This window comes from Electrophorus electricus, chromosome 7 (genome assembly GCF_013358815.1).
Source record: "Electrophorus electricus isolate fEleEle1 chromosome 7, fEleEle1.pri, whole genome shotgun sequence".
Classification (NCBI taxonomy): domain Eukaryota; kingdom Metazoa; phylum Chordata; class Actinopteri; order Gymnotiformes; family Gymnotidae; genus Electrophorus; species Electrophorus electricus.
Window position 1 is genome coordinate 19,474,765 of NC_049541.1, and position 17,209 is coordinate 19,491,973.

General features: G+C 41.3%; 1 protein-coding gene and 1 long non-coding RNA gene across 2 annotated transcripts in view; one reads left to right on the forward strand and one right to left on the reverse strand.

Moving 5' to 3' along the window:
• ttll12 (tubulin tyrosine ligase-like family, member 12) overlaps positions 1–13,413 on the forward strand; it is a 25,015-nt gene extending 11,602 nt beyond the window's left edge. Inside the window, exons 9-14 of the mRNA XM_027020552.2 lie at positions 1,964–2,075; positions 6,589–6,740; positions 7,226–7,307; positions 8,016–8,084; positions 10,973–11,111; positions 11,767–13,413. Of these exons, the coding sequence (XP_026876353.2) occupies positions 1,964–2,075; positions 6,589–6,740; positions 7,226–7,307; positions 8,016–8,084; positions 10,973–11,111; positions 11,767–11,918 (706 nt within the window). The 3' untranslated portion in view covers positions 11,919–13,413. The remainder of the gene's footprint in view (positions 1–1,963; positions 2,076–6,588; positions 6,741–7,225; positions 7,308–8,015; positions 8,085–10,972; positions 11,112–11,766) is intronic.
• Positions 468–4,504, reverse strand: LOC113583919. Its single transcript, XR_004776340.1, has 3 exons — positions 4,453–4,504; positions 677–767; positions 468–540 (listed from the first exon to the last, which is right to left on the reverse strand). It is a non-coding gene; the product is annotated as an uncharacterized LOC113583919 (long non-coding RNA).
• Positions 13,414–17,209: the final 3,796 nt, after the last annotated feature.

Sequence of the window (17,209 nt, forward strand, 5' to 3'; positions counted from 1 at the left end):
TCACCACAGTTGAAGTGTATTATAGGTTTATGATTTTATGATTATAATAGTAAACTGGGGCAGTAGATAGGATTCCTCTACAAGGAACTGATGTCTGCAATCTATGTAACTATAGCTGGTTCTTCACTCTAGTTAGTGAATATTTAAATATTTACATTATGTAATGCTATCTGAAGAGCTGAGCTTCAAAGAGAGATTTCTCCCAACCTCACTCCCCAGTGTGCTAGCTCTGCCAAAGTTCTGCTCATCTCCACTCTCACATTCCTCCCCAAACCCTCTCCCACCACTCAGGCATCCTTCAATCTTATCTTGACCAAGAACAGTTTGCCACCACTGACCAATCAAAAGTAAGCACATGCTAGCACCCGCCCCCCAATAGAAAACAGCCACAGGAACTCTTTTGTGGTATACGATTGATTTACAGTCCTGTATTACACCTGAGAGTTTGTGATGGGGTAACAAAACTCACCATTGTGACGTGCACACCTGTGATCTCAGTAGGAGTACATGAGAATGAGACTTCACAGACCAGAGTTTGTCCTACAACAGGACAAAAAAAGATTACCATATAAGGTAAAAATTATAGTTTGGACTGTCAGGGAAAAAATGCCATTTAAAGACTATAAAATGAAGACTATAAAATGAACCAATCAGTGAAATATATGGTATGTTTTACCATAGTTTAGAAGGCTGAAACATAAAAGAAGAATCTTGCTCAGAGAGACATCTACCAGAGTCTTCACTTTGGAGGAACTCTCATCAGGGTGCTGACAGCAAAAAATAGATTTGATTCAACTGAAACAGAATTTCCGTGATGGTAGCAAAAGAGAAGTAACATGCGTGATAATTATGAGAAATTACGGTGCAGTATGTTGGTAGTCCTGATTAGCAAGAGCTTTATGGGCATTTTCTGTGATATTTAATTGGTGACAGTCATCACCAGGTTACCCATTGAGGAATCCGATGAGTGAATTAACAAATCAGATGATTGAAATTTACAGAAATTTGGTCCGCAAGTATTAACCTAAGATATGAATCGCAGGAAAACGGTAGCCTTCGGTGAGCAGGTTCATCAGGACTCCAACCCACAAATCACTGCTGTTACAATTTGCAACATTCACTAAACAAACCCAGATTTTTCTGATCATCACCACATTATTCATCATGTACAACAAGGGTAAAATATGCAATATGAGAGAATTTAATTCAGTGTTGTGGAATCATGCAACTTTTGCGCCTACTGCTGTGTACATCATCATTCTCAGATATGTTGCTAACTGAAAGGCATTGATTAATATTTAGAATGGGTTCTTATTGGGTTTTCTTATGACTACTGGATTCTTTGTTAACCACGAACAATCCATAATTGACCTATGATTGTGACTTTTGTGTTTTATTGCAAGCTTTTTTCAAAAAGGATTCTCACACACAGTGATACAGAGCCTAGAATGAAAAGGGAGTCTTGGACTAAGATATTTATACACAATAAGAAACAAAGAAAAAGGTTATTCTGAGCAAAAGGTTGACAGATGTGACTGTTCTTAGGATTTAAATGAACATTGCCAAATATCTTGGTACTACCTTGACTCAGACCTCAGACAAAAGCAAGTCATACATTTTCTGAACAGTAGATGTTTACAGTCTACAAAACAGTATCAGAAAATTCCATCACCCATTCATCCCCTCCACAACTTCCTCTGGTGCCTGTTCAAAGCTTTAGTTCTGAGGAAGCTCTTCCAGTTTGTGGTGACAGGATCCATAGTGGCTAAATGAATGTCGTCACTCCGCTCACTGGTCGATGCATCTGATGAGTTACGATGCATGAATTTAAAGTTACCAGCAAAATATATGACTAAGCAAATGTAGAGGCTCAACACTGAACTCCATTGACATTGTAAATGATCAGATAATGAGATGAGAGCAGTTCTGTTTCTAATGTTTGCTGATGACTGTTGGTTCCCAGAGGAGAAGATAACCACTGGATCTGTAAGCCTTGGAACCTGGCCCGGGCTTTGGATACACACATCACCAGCAACCTCGACTACATCATCCGACAGAGAGAGAGCACCCCGAAGGTACACACACACACACATACACACTTGCACATTAGCAGGTAATTAGATAAAACTCTCATTTAAATTTTATGGTAATTATTACAATTATTAGAATATTATTTGTGGGTGGGTTTGCTATAATTACAATTATAGTGACGCAGCTAATCAGAAATATGCTTGTTCTGTCATTGTAATGTTGCAAGTTCAAGAATGCCATGAGCACATTTTGCCACAAGTAGATTTCTGGCACTGCTTTGCATATTTCCCTTGCTGACTCAGGCCAGGTTGTTTTGGTACTGCTGTCATAAACAGTTTTAGCCGTCGGAAACGATATATGGGAGTCGTGGGGGGAAATGCTTCCCAGAGGATTCTCCATCTGCTGTCCAACTTTAGTCTGAAGGACATGCAAGGAAGGCAGAGTGGTGTTTTGGGAAGATCTGCTGGAGAGACTGTATCTCGCAGCTGGCCTGGGAGTGTCTAGGTGTCGCACTGGAGGACTTGGAATCTGTTCCAGGGAAGAGAAATGTCTGGGCTGATGTTCTGGGCCCTGTGACCCAGGATGGAATGGAATGAGATTAATTTATATATTCATCCAACACTAGCATATTGGGTTGTTGTTTTTTTTGCCACAAGAGGTGGCGCCTAATACCATTTTTTGCCCCATATATTTCACATGCCTTGTGAATTGGGGCATGGTGACCCTTCCGAGGTTACTAGATGTATGAGACTCCAGCTGTTATTTCCTGTCTTTCCTTAAATGACAAGTTTGCAATGGCGACGCAAGAGGCTGTCTGGTATCTTGGAGAAATATGCTCGAGTTCAGAAAAGAAACCAAACAACGGGGGACGGGCTGATGATTAGAGTATGTTCCAGACAAGCCCGTCAGACTGTAGAAAACATCACCATGCACAGACATAGCAGTGAAACCCTTCTAAGGTCAGCGCGCCCATACTGGCCCCGAAATGAACTCTGTGTAGGCCTGGAGGCGGCTGCAGCAGAGACGGTGCTCCTGCGGGCCTTGCTTTGAGCGTGCAGGGCATGAAGATCACCCGGTACGCTGAGCAGAGTACGTTATGCATCGCTGGTTGCTAGACAGATAGAGCATCAGTTTGCAGAGGGCTGGGCTTGCCTAAGCCTGCCTGTACCTGCAGTCTCATTTATTCACTTTGAGCTTGGACTTGATTTTTTTTCACGTTTCTTTTTTTTTTACAAACAATAGTTTAATCCGTATTAATACAACTCCTCCCTCCAATCCCCCTATCCATCTTATCTTCTTGTAATCTGGAGGAATCATTTGTCTGTATTGTGATTAGTCCCCAAAGTAATTGTATGGTCTCTGCTGTCACTAGTGTGATTACAACTGTACTGTCTGCTGTAACTAGGTTATCTTGTCTTAAAAGATACAGACCAATGAAATCACCTAATATAGTTTCATATAACTGATTCATGGAAGATTACCAGTAAACATAATTAGAAGTGGTTAACTATTTTCTTGGTAATAGGAGTGATGTTACTGAATGTTGATCAAATAAAAATTATTATTTAGTTATTTAAGAGTTATTTGGTAGAACTTAAACCTGTAGTAAGAGAAATATAAGATGACTACTTCTGTTAGAGTGCCAAATATGGGCTGAACCAGCTAGAGGTGGCTGTCTTTGTTTAGATACTGAACTGTGCTGTCATAATACAGAATTTGCATCTTTTCTGTTAGGCTGTCTATATATACTTGTCTAACTCTAAAATAAAGGGCATATTATTATTCTCAGAATTTATTCTTGCTCCTGTTTCTCATTCTGAGAAACATGCCCCAGGGGTCCTGAGGAAGGACCACCAGACCAGGCGAGGCAAACAGTGGGACCAGAGGGCACAGGTTAAGAAAACTGGAAGTTTCCTTACAATTTCCCTATGCAGTGTGGTACTATGGATTTATGGAGATAAAGAAAATAATAGTAGATCTAATGAATAAATCAGAACTCTAGGAAAATTTGTTATGAAGGGATGAATTTCAAGACATAGGAGTTCCATTGGTTTAATGTAATTTAATATCTGCTGAGAGTCTGAGGCATGGATTTAAATGTGCACGATTAACAGAGCCTGGGATAGTCATGATGATTCAAATTAATTCTAGTCTGGTCTACACCATGAGTGTGACGTTCAGAGGCAAAGCAGGATGCGGGGGCGAGCCGTGTCTAACACAACGAAACATTTTATTACACACATGGATGACAACGTGGTTAGCAAGCTAACCTGGTTCAGACAACGACAAAACTTGTATGTAGACACAGGACTTATATACATACACACTAACGACACACAATAAGGAGCAGGTGTGAAACACAAGGAGGGCGTGGTCATGCCGACGAACACACGCGCGCACACACAGGGAGAGGGGCCATACCGTGACGATGAGAGTTCGCAGTTGAGAGGGTGCGACGGAACGCAGAGGGCCATTATCCTCTGGCCAAGCCATAAAACCTCGTGGTGTCTCAGAGTTCCTCCTGATAGTGGTGTACATGGCAGACAGGATGTCACCAGGGGGAGGGAGACATTCACTTTACTTTAAGTAAACAACCGTTCCTAATCCAACAAAAGCGAAGTCAGCGATCCACTGGTGGGGTGGGAGAGTTCCAGTATTACCTTGTCTGTGGCAAAATAATCTGAACATGGATCATAAACTTTTCTACTTTATAAGTTGTGATGGAAATTATTATTCGATCATGTATTATCATGTGATTCATATATAATCATGTTAATCCTTTTATTATATAATCCTATATGAATAGTTTAGTCTGCATACTCTGTCTGTATATTGTGTGAACAAAACGACTGCTGAATCAGCTGCTTCGTGATCTTGCATGTGTCGTGCGACTAATGCTGATAAAGAGGAACTAGCAAACTGTGTCCGTCCTGGTGGAACAGAGCAACCCGGTATATGAAAGAGTGTTTATCGCGATAAGGAGCAGGAAATGGGTAAACAGGATGATAGAACATCTCTTCCGGGATGTGATGTTTAGATATAAGGACCAGAGTCAGTCTACCCCTTTAGAGCTTTCGCTTTAGAGCATTAGCTCTCACACAGCTGTGTTTTGTATGTCCTATTTTCTTTATTAAATTACTCTCTTAATCACGTCTGACTTGCTGTTTATTCAAAATTCCACCACAAAGTATATAATATAATGCATTTCTAACTTTTGAATGTAGATGAAAAGGGATCGCAGAATTGAGGTGTGTGTGCGTGTCCGTGTTCGTGTTCGTTCATGCGGCCTTGGGTCCCAGAGAATGGAGCTGTACCCGTCACTATCAGGAAGAGATGTCAACACATTCCAAGACCTAAGGAGAGGCCAATAAAACCTAATAGATTTATCATGTGCTAAGCTGTACCACACTCACTACATGTCAAAGAGCAGTGATAGGACAGTGGAGACAACACCAAGGTCAGTCTAGCCACAAAAAACTAATCCCACATTTTAGCAGACCACTTTCTGTGAAAATCGTGCCATGCCTCCCATACAGGCCAGATGAATGCAGAGCTCTTCATATTGTTCACTGGTTCCCCTTCATGCAGGTTTTCACCACTGTGTTCTGTACCTCTTTGTGCCTTCCCTCCAAATTCACTTACTCAGATTCCAGGTTTTGAGGAACATTCTTGTCCAGGCACTATATAGGTTTGAAAGATGGGGAAAGACACTGCGTAATAATGAGAGGATCAGGAATGTTTCAGAAATCAAGGTCACCTCACTATGAATATAATAGCCAAGAATTTTAAGCTGACTGAAGAGCAGAGCATGTACCTGTTACAGAATACACACCCAAAGTCATCAGCTTGCTGATCTCCAAACTGAGCACATCCATATGTACCATAAATGACATATTTCAAATATGGAAGCTTCCAGGAATGCCAGCTTCCAGGAATTGTGGTTTAAGTGGTGAACTTCCTCTGACAGGAGGTGGCACGTTCTGGACATGATCTATTACACATTTACCTCTTCCCCAAAAAAAACCAAATATCCTTGACGCTGGTTCTTGCAGAAAACTGTAAGAACCACATGTCTTCTGGTCAGTACTAATGCGTGTTCAGATATGACCACAGAAACTCGTGACACTTTCGTCACAATCTGACCAATGGTACTTGAAATGAAAGTGTCTTTTAGCCAGAAAAGATGAACGTTATTATTAGTCATAAGTTATGACTACTTATAAGCCAACGGTGATCTCTTTAAAGCGATATCTTTCTAGCTCTGTCTATATAAACTTCCACAGTAGAGGTGTTGATTTTTTTTTTTATTAATTGGAATTTTGAGGTTCAGTGTTTTAAAATAAAATGGCGCAACACCAGTTATCAAAGTGCTGTTTGTAATCCAGATGAGTCTGATGACTTTTAAGGGGGCTGAATACTGTATCTGAATTTCTGTGTGTTTGTGTGTGTGTGTGTGTGTGTGTGTGTGTGTGTGTGTGTGTGTGTGTGTGTGTGTGCACGTGTGTGTGTATGCACGTGTGGATGTGCCTGCGTGCCTGTTTGTACCTTATTTGTCAGGTGGTCTGTAAGTACTTGGAGGATCCTGTGTTGTTTGACCGAGAGGAGATTGGCCTGGTGAAGTTTGACATCCGCTACATGGTGCTGCTACGCTCGGTGCAGCCGCTGTGCCTCTACGCCTACCACGTGTTCTGGCTACGCTTTGCCAACAGGTGGCACTTGCACACGAACACCCGCCTGATCTACAGGCTGCACATTTGGATTGGATTAGAACATCCAAACCATTCTCAAAGTATTTGAGTTTCAGTGAAAGTATATGTATTTTACTTTAACCCAAACTCTCAGTTTGCACATAATACATAAACATTCCTGATATTGTTAGCCTGTTTCAAGACGTCCAGGATCTCCTAGTTGAAAGAACATGAGCATCATCTGTGATCTGTCATGTAGTGTGCATGCCTCTATGTCAGCAGAACAACACGTCCCAGCATGTATTTAAATGTCACTTAGTTTGAGCAGAAAAGCAAGTCTGAGATTTCGAGTCATGTGTCGAGTTTGCTTTAGGATCCATTCACACAGATGAGCTTGTTCTCTCTGCCGTGAATCAGAAGGCTTTGCTGATTGTAAATGGGCTTTGCTTACGTTCTCCCACCCGGCGTGTCCAGCTCCATCTCAGTTGTCCCTGTGCTCCCTCCAGGCCTTTCTCTCTCGATCTTTTCGATGATTACCAAAAGCACTTCACCGTGATGAACTACGCTGAAGGCGCTCAGCTGAAGCAGGTGAGTGAGAGCCTCACAGAGCTGAGGCTGTCAGTGGGGTCAAAGCCTGGCCGTGGGGGACTGCAGCCGTGACCTTTGGAGATCTTAGCTCATGTTTGCTATGCTGTAGTCAAATTAGGCATCATTTTTCCTTTGGAAAAAACAGACAAAAGTGCCCAGGATCAACTGAACCCTCTGGTGCCCTGGTCTGAATAGGTCACATTTATTTGTGAGATGGATAGAAAGGGACCAAGTCTTCAAATCATTTTTAATTGCATTGTTAGTCACATGGTCTTTTGACACTTTAGTGCTTTTTTTTTTGCTTTTTTTTAAAATAATCTTTTTAATATTCATATTGACTGATATTGTGAGACTGATTATTGTCTCAGGTCTGTTTGGAATTTCAATGCCTCTATAGGAACATTATTAACATTGTCACTAGTCCGCTCAGATTATCAGGATGTCGTACAGTGCACCTGTGTTAGGGCCAGATGAATAAAAAAGCAGCCACCTCAAAGGTAGCAGTTTTGTAAGGTGTAATATGGCACTTTTTGTCTTCTTCCCCTTTCTCCATCTGAGGCGTGTTGTATCCCATCGACACACGCAGTCTTATTTTTTTAAACGCCGCCAATCACTTCTCACTAGACCTTAGATTGTGGATTATTCATTAATGTTGATGGCACTAATAGGTTTCTGTGGTACTAAGACTTTTTTTTCTGGTTCATAAAGGTGCACTATGATGAGTTCATTCCCATGTTTGAAAAGCAGTACCCACAGTATCCATGGAAACAGGTGGAGGTAAGACTTTTAGTATGTTTTACACCACAAGAAAACAATGATTTTGTCATGGAATGGATTTTCATGTAAACAGAGAGAGGGCTTGAGTTGCCAACAAAAGAATCATTAATGGATGATTTTTACTCTGTTCACAGGTCAGTTCATAAGAAACACAGAATCTCTCCCATTCTAAGCTTTTACCACTTAGGTTTTACATTATTATTATTATTATTGTTGTTATTATTTCTATTGCAGTTTTAACCCTTTCTGCTTGCAGTCATTTTGCCTTCATCTGCTATGATCTGCAATCAGGCTATAGAATTTGAAGCAAAAATACAGCTTGGATCTCTCCCACTTTGGGACAGGAACGTTCTCAAAACGTCTGGAAACGTCACTGGTCAGAGAGGGCTTGTTTGACTTTGCACAGTATGCTGAGGTCTTCCAGTGTAGAGGTGGCCCTCCGCGCATCAGAATCTCAGCTCTTCCCTGAGGCTCTGTGCTTCAGCCTCCCTCATCAGTTACTTTCATGTAAATCCTACCACAAAAAAAACCAATTGCTTTGACTTTATTCTTGCCAAAAACAATTTTAATGTCATGTATATGTAAATTTTATTATAATCAATTTGCTATGTTTGTTACTTATTAATTTACTATTCACTATATTAGTTATGAACCTATGAATATATTAAGAATTATTCAGAAATTCATATAGACTCCTCATGGTTTCTGTCAGGCCAATAGTTAACTAAACATCGGCATCGGTCACCCAGACACAGCCCCTGCTTTTATCAGTAAACACAGACAGCAGTGGGCACCTGGTCGGTCATCCACTATACAAAGCTCAGAGCCCAGCTCAGCATGTCTGCTTGTGCTTACACGGGTTAAGCTCGGTTGTGGCTCCTTTTGAGGTTCTCAGATGTTAAAAACCCTCCACATTCATTTATTTCTTTCACCAGTTTGAGGTATTTTCTTGTTTTTGGAGCAGTTGGAGAGAAGAGGCCACCCTGGATTCAGAATGGTGGTTTATTTTGCCATGCTGAGGGGGATGTCCAGGATGGTAGAGAAAGCCATCCTGAGGAAGTCTTTTATGCTTCTCCCAACCCTCCTTCCCCCAGGAGAGTGTCACCCTCCAAGGACGGCCTGTTCTTATTTCCCCATCCCTTAGTGAAGTGTCATCTCTCCAGTTATAGCCGTCTCTATTACCTTCTCACCCCTTGGCATCTCCGCCCTCTTTGTGTGGGGAAAAAATCGCCATTGTTTCTTAATATCTGCTTTGGTCATTATTTACGATCCAAGACTGAGCCTGTATGAGTGTGTGACTGCATTTCCGTGGGTTCAGTGTGTGTGTGTGTGTGTGTGTGTGTGTGTGTGTGTGTGTGTGTGTGTGTGTGTGTGTGTGTGTGTGTGTGACTGCATGTGTACTGGTGTGGGTGGATGTGTGTGTATGAATGGATATATATTGGGGTAGGTGTGTATGTTTTGGGTGAATGTGTAACAAACCTACTGTGTTGTTTCCCCAATGTATCGCTTTGAGCTTGCATCTCCCCTGGACGTCTGTCCTATGTACATTCAGACGAGCTCACTAAGGGTATGAAAACAGTGCCGGCAAAAGAACAAAAATGAAAAGTCAAGTGGCTTGAAAAGGCAAGACCCACCCACCCGCCAAAAATAAAGAAATAAGCACGCGCTTTGACATAGCTGGTTAATCACCCAGACTATATAGTCTGCTTCTGACTATATCCGGAGTAGTTTCAGGATGCGTTTCATGCATCCTGAATGCAGAGTTAATTATTTGCAACATGGTACAATACACAGCTCTGGACACAGTTCATCACTGATGATCGAGACAGAATGGCTTGATTTGATGTATTGATTATCCCCTACTCACTGGCAGAAAGCTCCTGTTCCAGGGTCAGTGCCCAAGGATGACATCCCATTCCTCACTGAGTCACATTCTTCTAGCCAGGTTCTTAGTTTTGACACAAACTTGTAAGAGAGCTATCAAATCAAATCCAAACCTGGGGGGAGGGGGACACAGTATATCTGAAGAAAATAACATGGAAGTTAAATAAAATTTCAGAATTCCCTTTTCCGATGTCCTGAAGTAAACATGGCAGTGTGTTCCCAGTCTACATATAGCCACACATGACATGATACCCTTGTTGGTTAACTGTGCGTGATTATGAGGGAGAACAAACATTTACTCGTCCCACCTTCTGAGACGAGGAGATAGTAACTATATGCTAAGGACATTTTCCCAGTGCTATCGAAGCCCTGGCATTAAGACACAGAATTAAAGGGTGATTTAACAGTTAAATCAGGGTCTTTGGGAGGGAGGGATTTAATCATCTGCTTCTCAGCTCCACACACTGCTCTGACTTCATCTACTTAAACGTTCCAGTGCTGCTGGCGTAAGAGCATCCACTGTACGATCAGACGTTATTTATAATAGAATCCACCGCTTAATTAATTTTTCTTGATTTTAAGCGATCGTTTTCTTTTCTCCTTTTTAAAACTGCAGTGTATTTATCCCAAATTCTGGCCAGGCCAGAACAATGAGAGAGTCAGCCATCGGGGTGATAGAGGAAATGTAGAAGAAGATCTTTACTGAACACCAATAAGGCTCATGATAAATGAGCTACCTTGAGGATGGTTGAAAACCTTAGGTCTGGGGTTCTTCCTGGAAAGTACCATCCTCCAAACATAGAGCTCATTTTTTGCTGCACTTTAATGAGCACTGAATCAGAGCACAGGGCTGAGTGTGGTGCAGTCTCTGCAAGTGCCAATCATTTCTATTCCACTCTTGATGGGGCCCAAGGTTGGAGACATCTTGTAATAGAAATAAAACCAGTTAGAGCAGCTTTAATATAGTTCTTTGGTGTGTGTGTGTGTGTGTGTGTGTTGACCAGAGGGATATCTTCAAGGCATTCTCTGAGCTTTTCCAGGCAGCTTCATCCAGGCCTGCCCCATATGGAATCTGTCCTTACCCTTCCTCCAGAGCAATATACGCCATTGACCTCATGCTGAAATGGGAGAAAAGTGAAGAAGGTACGTGCTCCTCCTCTCCCACCACCCCACGCCATGTCCTATTTGACTTCATCTTTGACTGGGAGAACACACAGCAAAGCCAGGGGCTGGACAGGTGTATGATGAGGCCTGTGCATGATTCAGGCTTCTCTTAAGTACAGGCGAAGCATTTTCTACAATGTCTCACAGGAGCCATGTGCCTAATTCCTTTTATAACCTTCAAAAAAGAGAGTGAGAGATCTGTTGCTGTTTCACAATGCTGCAGCACCTCAACAGGTATTTCTAGATCAGGGATCCATTGGCATGTTGCCTTAAAACAACATGGACGTACAGTCTCTCTGTCATCAGACTTGCAGCGGTTGGTGGGGGATTTTTCCACCAGCGGTTGGTGGAGGACTTTTTCCACCAGCGGTTGGTGGAGGACTTTTTCCACCAGCGGTTGGTGGAGGACTTTTTCCACCAGCGGTTGGTGGAGGACTTTTTCCACCAGCGGTTGGTGGAGGACTTTTTCCACCAGCGGTTGGTGGGGGACTTTTTCCACCAGCGGTTGGTGGGGGACTTTTTCCACCAGCGGTTGGTGGGGGACTTTTTCCACCAGCAGTTGGTGGGGGACTTTTTCCACCAGCGGTTGGTGGGGGACTTTTTCCACCAGTGTCTTTTGCTGTTGCCCCTTCAGGTGAGCGTGTGATGCAACCTCAGATCCTAGAGGTGAATTTCAATCCGGACTGCGCCCGTGCCTGCCTCTACCACCCCAGCTTCTACGACCACATGTTCCAGACGCTGTTCCTTGACCAGGCGCACCAGTGTCCAGTCACCCAGATCATATAATTCAGTCTGTATTTCACTGGCCACTGAAAGATAAGTGATGCAAAGACAATAAACTTGACATGGTGGTTCAGAATGACTTTTTTGTCTACAAAAGCAAAAATCATGCAGAGATTTAAAAACGGCATCCAAGAGGGAGATTGATGTTCTTTTTTCTCCTCAACCTTTCACAACATATCAGGTTTCCACCTCTAATAACAAACTTGCAGTTCTACATAAGCAAGGGCACATGTCTGTCTGTCTTGCTGATGAAGTCCATGCAGTTAAATTTCACCTGATTTGCATGGAAATGGAGGAGACACATGATTATAACCTTATTTAATGCAGAATTAACAAATTTCTATCTATCTTGGTGGAAGATGAAAGTGTTTCTGTGTCTAAAAAGAAATAGTGAGTCAAGGGAAATGAGTTTACAGAGTGACCTTGAAGAATTTACATTACAGAAGAGTGAACACTCCATGAACTTGCACTCCAATATGAACACACAATAGTGTTCCTTCTGATGGCATATATGATAATTACTTTGCTTGCTTATAAACTGTTTTTATTGGTTAATTGTTTCCTATTATTAACATAATTACCCTCTAACAAACTACAGTACAGATGGCAGCATTCCACATAGATACATGTCCATATTATATTGTCATTGATAAATTAGCTTCTTTCTTTCATCACGGCAGAACATCTGTATATCCATTCAATACAATTAGATTCAATACAAGGTAGATACAAGGAGAACCAACCAAACAGCTATATGAAATCAGATCAGATCCATGTCAGACCCATGTCTTTGGGTGGAGTCAATTCAGACCCATGTCAGACTCATGTCTTTGGGTGGAGTCAGATCTTCATTTCGTCCATTTTGGCCAATTATGTCAACTTCATGTACTAGGCTTTTCACACCTGCCTGTCTTGCTAGATGCAGAGAAAGAAACTCTCATAATTTTGACTCACACATACAGAGAATTACTAAAGGAAACCTGTGACTGTACAAACACATAATAGATGAGGAAGTGGTAACCATGTTGTAGCATTATTAACAATTGTTAGTGTGTTTATTACACTCTTCAGCACAAGACATTTAAATGAACTATAACCTAATCATTTCAGAACTGCTTTCGTACAAAATTTGGTTCTAACGCAAATCCAACATACCCAGTTCAGCCCACTAATATCTTCAAGCATTTTTAATTACCTACATCATGAGAATCTCCTTTCCATGCATTTTTGATTCAGGATTTGCAACTCTGGTGATAATGGTGTTTTTCCCGTAGTAGTGTAAAAAAGAGGACTAGTAAAAGATAAAAGGGGGGGATAGTGATTGGTTCATGGTACCTCCCCTAGTGATAAGAGTATGGATAAAAGACCCCAGGCTTAATGGAATCAGTTATTCTCCAGGCAACTCATTATATTGTGTGCCTTTGATGGTATTTATGATGGTGGTGTTTTTATAACTTCAAAGTTATAAAATCAAATAAAGATGCATACTCAAGAATTAGTCCAAGAGAGTTTGAGCTCGTCCTTTATTCCAGGTTAAAGATAACAAGCATTTGAGGCCTCTGGAGAATGTCTCGGGGTAATTTCCTTAACCCGGGCTCTCTGGTCTGGTTGTCCTTCCTCAGGGCCCTGCGACACGTTTCTCAGAATGAGTGACACTGACTCCAAGATGCGAAGAAGCCCACACACTTTATTCAGAGATACATGAGTATATATAGATGGCCAAGCAGATTAGTAAGTGGAAATATGTAATTGTCAGCAAGTGCAACATGTTCAGACGTACAGTATCAAAAATTAGACGGCCATCTGTCAGTAGATCAAACCAAATTTGACATAGTCGTTCATCTTTCTAAGAATAGACATGCTAACGTTCAGAGGACAAACCTTTAACACAGCTAGATAGAAAGGACTGTACTGTACGGATAAAGGAGTCACACTGTAGGAAATTCTAACACAGGAGTTTAATTTTTATACACTTTTCCTGCCTTTTTTACATATTGATCTTTGAATTTTCCACCATTATGTCCAAATCATGCATTATTTATCTATGTAAATTGATATTCGGTACTTATACCAGTTAGAGCTTGGTACCATTATATCCAAACGAGGGAATATCTTTTTGTTTAAAGGAATATGATCTCACATGCCCACCAACTATTGTACCACATGCTAAATGTTGCTAGGCCAAACCAGAATAATCCGCTTTGCTCCTGCTCAGTGGCCTTGAAGCGCTCTGCACTGTGACCCTACATACCCACAGAAACATGATGCATCTTTATGCACTCACAGTCTTGCACTGCTCTATGCCTGTTAGAGACCCTTAAAGGGTTTAGGTCTCTGTGCCAGACCTGGGACAGAGGCCAGACATCATGGAACCTACCGAAAGAAACACTGTTATTGTGATGAGCACCAGCTGGTTTGAATGATGCCATTGTTTTTTTGTTTTTTTTGTTTTTTTTTTAAGTCACAGTTTACGGTTGGCGATAATGGTAGCAGATTGGATAATTGCATTTTGATTTATTTTGGACATAATGGTGGAAACCTTGGAAAGTACTGTGTATTAAAAAAAATGATTGTGTATCTGTCCTTGAAGAAAGTCTATAAAGATCAAGCCCTCCTGGGACTGTTAGACATATTCTGGGCTATGCCTTGTTTGTATGTTACACTGAGCTGAAAATAAACACAGGGCCTGCTATTCTCTTCAATTAATTCTTGAGTCTGCATCTTTATTTTCCTTTTTGACTGTGCTTAATAATATTACTGGATTTGGAAAAAAAATCAAGGAACCAGGCGTGTGAGATGGCCTCTGTTTCAGTCTTTGTAAGGGAGTTCACCCTGGTATTCTTGGCCTGTTTTACACTGCACTGGAACGGATAACACAAGCACTGCCAGTCTCTGAAAGAAGCCGTAACCCACTCGTTTGTGACTAGGCAGAACTGAAAAAGGAAACACTGCATGTCTCTTTAGTGGCCAACTGGTTAAGTCTTCTTAAAATACCTACGTGAAGACCTAAAGTTTATGTCTGAAGGTTCTTCTTTGGAGATGGTTTATGCTGAGAAAACACATGCTCCCCAGCCGTGAGCACTAAAACCTCACATTGCGTGTGGTTGATCAAGGCTAAAGAACACTTAACACGCACCACATATTCAGTGATCAGCTTCTCCTAGATGCTGTGTCTCATTGCATACCACATGAAGTATCTAACAAAGATAATGACTTTTCTTATCAACACTTTACTTACAGTGGTGGCCAAATTCTTTGATTTGCCAGTACTGTAATTTTAAATACATACAGCAAATGAAGATGCAGACTTGAGAATAAGATGAAGAGAATAGCGGGTCCCATGTGTCTTTTTCAGAGGTTAAAGTTATAACACTTTACCGAGACACCTTCCAGAGAATGTATGAAGAATAGAGAAGAGTTCAATTTTTATAGTTTTCTTTTACATCCCAGCCTTTGAAATCACCACCATAATATCCAAACCAATCATTAATATTTCGCAAAACTGAAGTCCAATATTGTGCAAGTTGGAGCTTGTTAGCATTATCTTCCAATGAAGTACCCCCTTTAAAATAATGCCCTCATCTCACACCACCTAGTACCTGTACCTTTCATAGACGCCTTTACTCTGTTCACAAGTCACTTCATAAGGAACACAGAATCTCTTCCATTCTAAGCTTTCACCACTTAGGTTTTATATAATCAATGTTTCTAATTCAATGTTTAGCCCAAACATTCTTTTTATTACTTCATTACTTAGAAGACGGGCACATATTTCTAAGATTTCCTACCCTTATGCTCACATGAACACGCATCTCTCATGGTAACTGGAATCCCTCTCAAAGTTTTAAAGGGGCCCTGTTCCTCCAAAAAGCAATGCTGTGACTACAGGTCACAATGACCCTATATATAACCCTTGGCAAAAAGTATCAGCACACTAAGGACCTGTTGACACGTGACATTTCCACATGCCTTGGGTGATCTGATAACAAAGGACTGCCAAAATGCACAGATGGCATTTTGAATGCATCTTCTGTGAATGCTTGCGATTATATTTCTTACATATTCTCCACTAAAGGAAGGACAGTGTACATTTTCTATATTACTCTTCCGCTGCATTTGTTTTCAAAAAGAAATTACATTTACATGTTTTAATTAGACCACCCCATTTATTCAGCCTCTGTCATCTTAGCCTATCCTTCCATTATCCAACTTGGGAACATCTTCCCAACATCTTAACCCATCACATAGAACTCATAAGCAAAACAGGATATTGTCACAAAGTTAGTAGGTCATGACTTGTCAAAATGCATCTAATGTGATATCTTGACTTGTATAGGTAAAATGACATTATAGTAAAGTTAAATAGATTTTCAATGCCATTATAGTAAAATTAATCATATTTTAGTGTTGTTTTATACATATATGAGAACAGTGCTGTTAGAAACTGGTCCAAAGTGACCAGAACTTCAGGTTCGATCTCCTCTAAGTAACCCTCTGCCCTCCGTCCTCTGTAGCCGGATCAATCTGGGGAAGTCAAGAGACACTGACACCAGGGTAGTGAATCAAGAGAGTTCCACTTTATTGATGACAGCACAGAGTATATATGTGTTCTATATCTACTATCTAATCTACAGGACGACGGGGAAAGGGTGAGGCATGTTCTACTGTCTAAGGGTCTATGAAGAAAAGAGAGAAGCAAGGTTAGTAAAGTTAGGATGCTCTCCACGTGACTGAGCCATGAGCTACTCCCGTGCGTAGAGAGAGATAGAGGAAGAGAAAGGGAAGGGTAAAGTAGCAAGAGGAGCGAGCGGATGACCTTGGGCGAGCAGCTCGTGGTCAAGCTGAGACGTTGCGTTGGATGCCTGATGACAGAAAGGCTCCAGTGTCTAACAAGTGCTATCTTCTTTCTGAGAATGTGTGGTTACATACAAGGTTCCCATACAAGCTTCCCATACAAGGTTCTTGTCTATTTTCCCAATACTTTACCCATTTCTGGATTCCTTGCTGTAAGACTTTCATACAAAACAAACCCCCCAGGGACACCAGTCCCAAATCTGATGGGTTGCAGCTCTGCCATTCTTAAAGAACCGAACCATATAAGACAGAGGATCTATTCACACCCCTTACATTTCCAGGTGGTAGATAAATAGGTGGGAGTCTGCTGATATGCGTAGTCACAGGAATGTGAACAGGGTGTGCTTTGGTAAGAATTGTCTTTAAAATACTGAGTAAAATGAGCTGCCTCAAGAACAGCTGATTCCCTTCAACTTGGGGTCTTCCTATATCCTTATTCT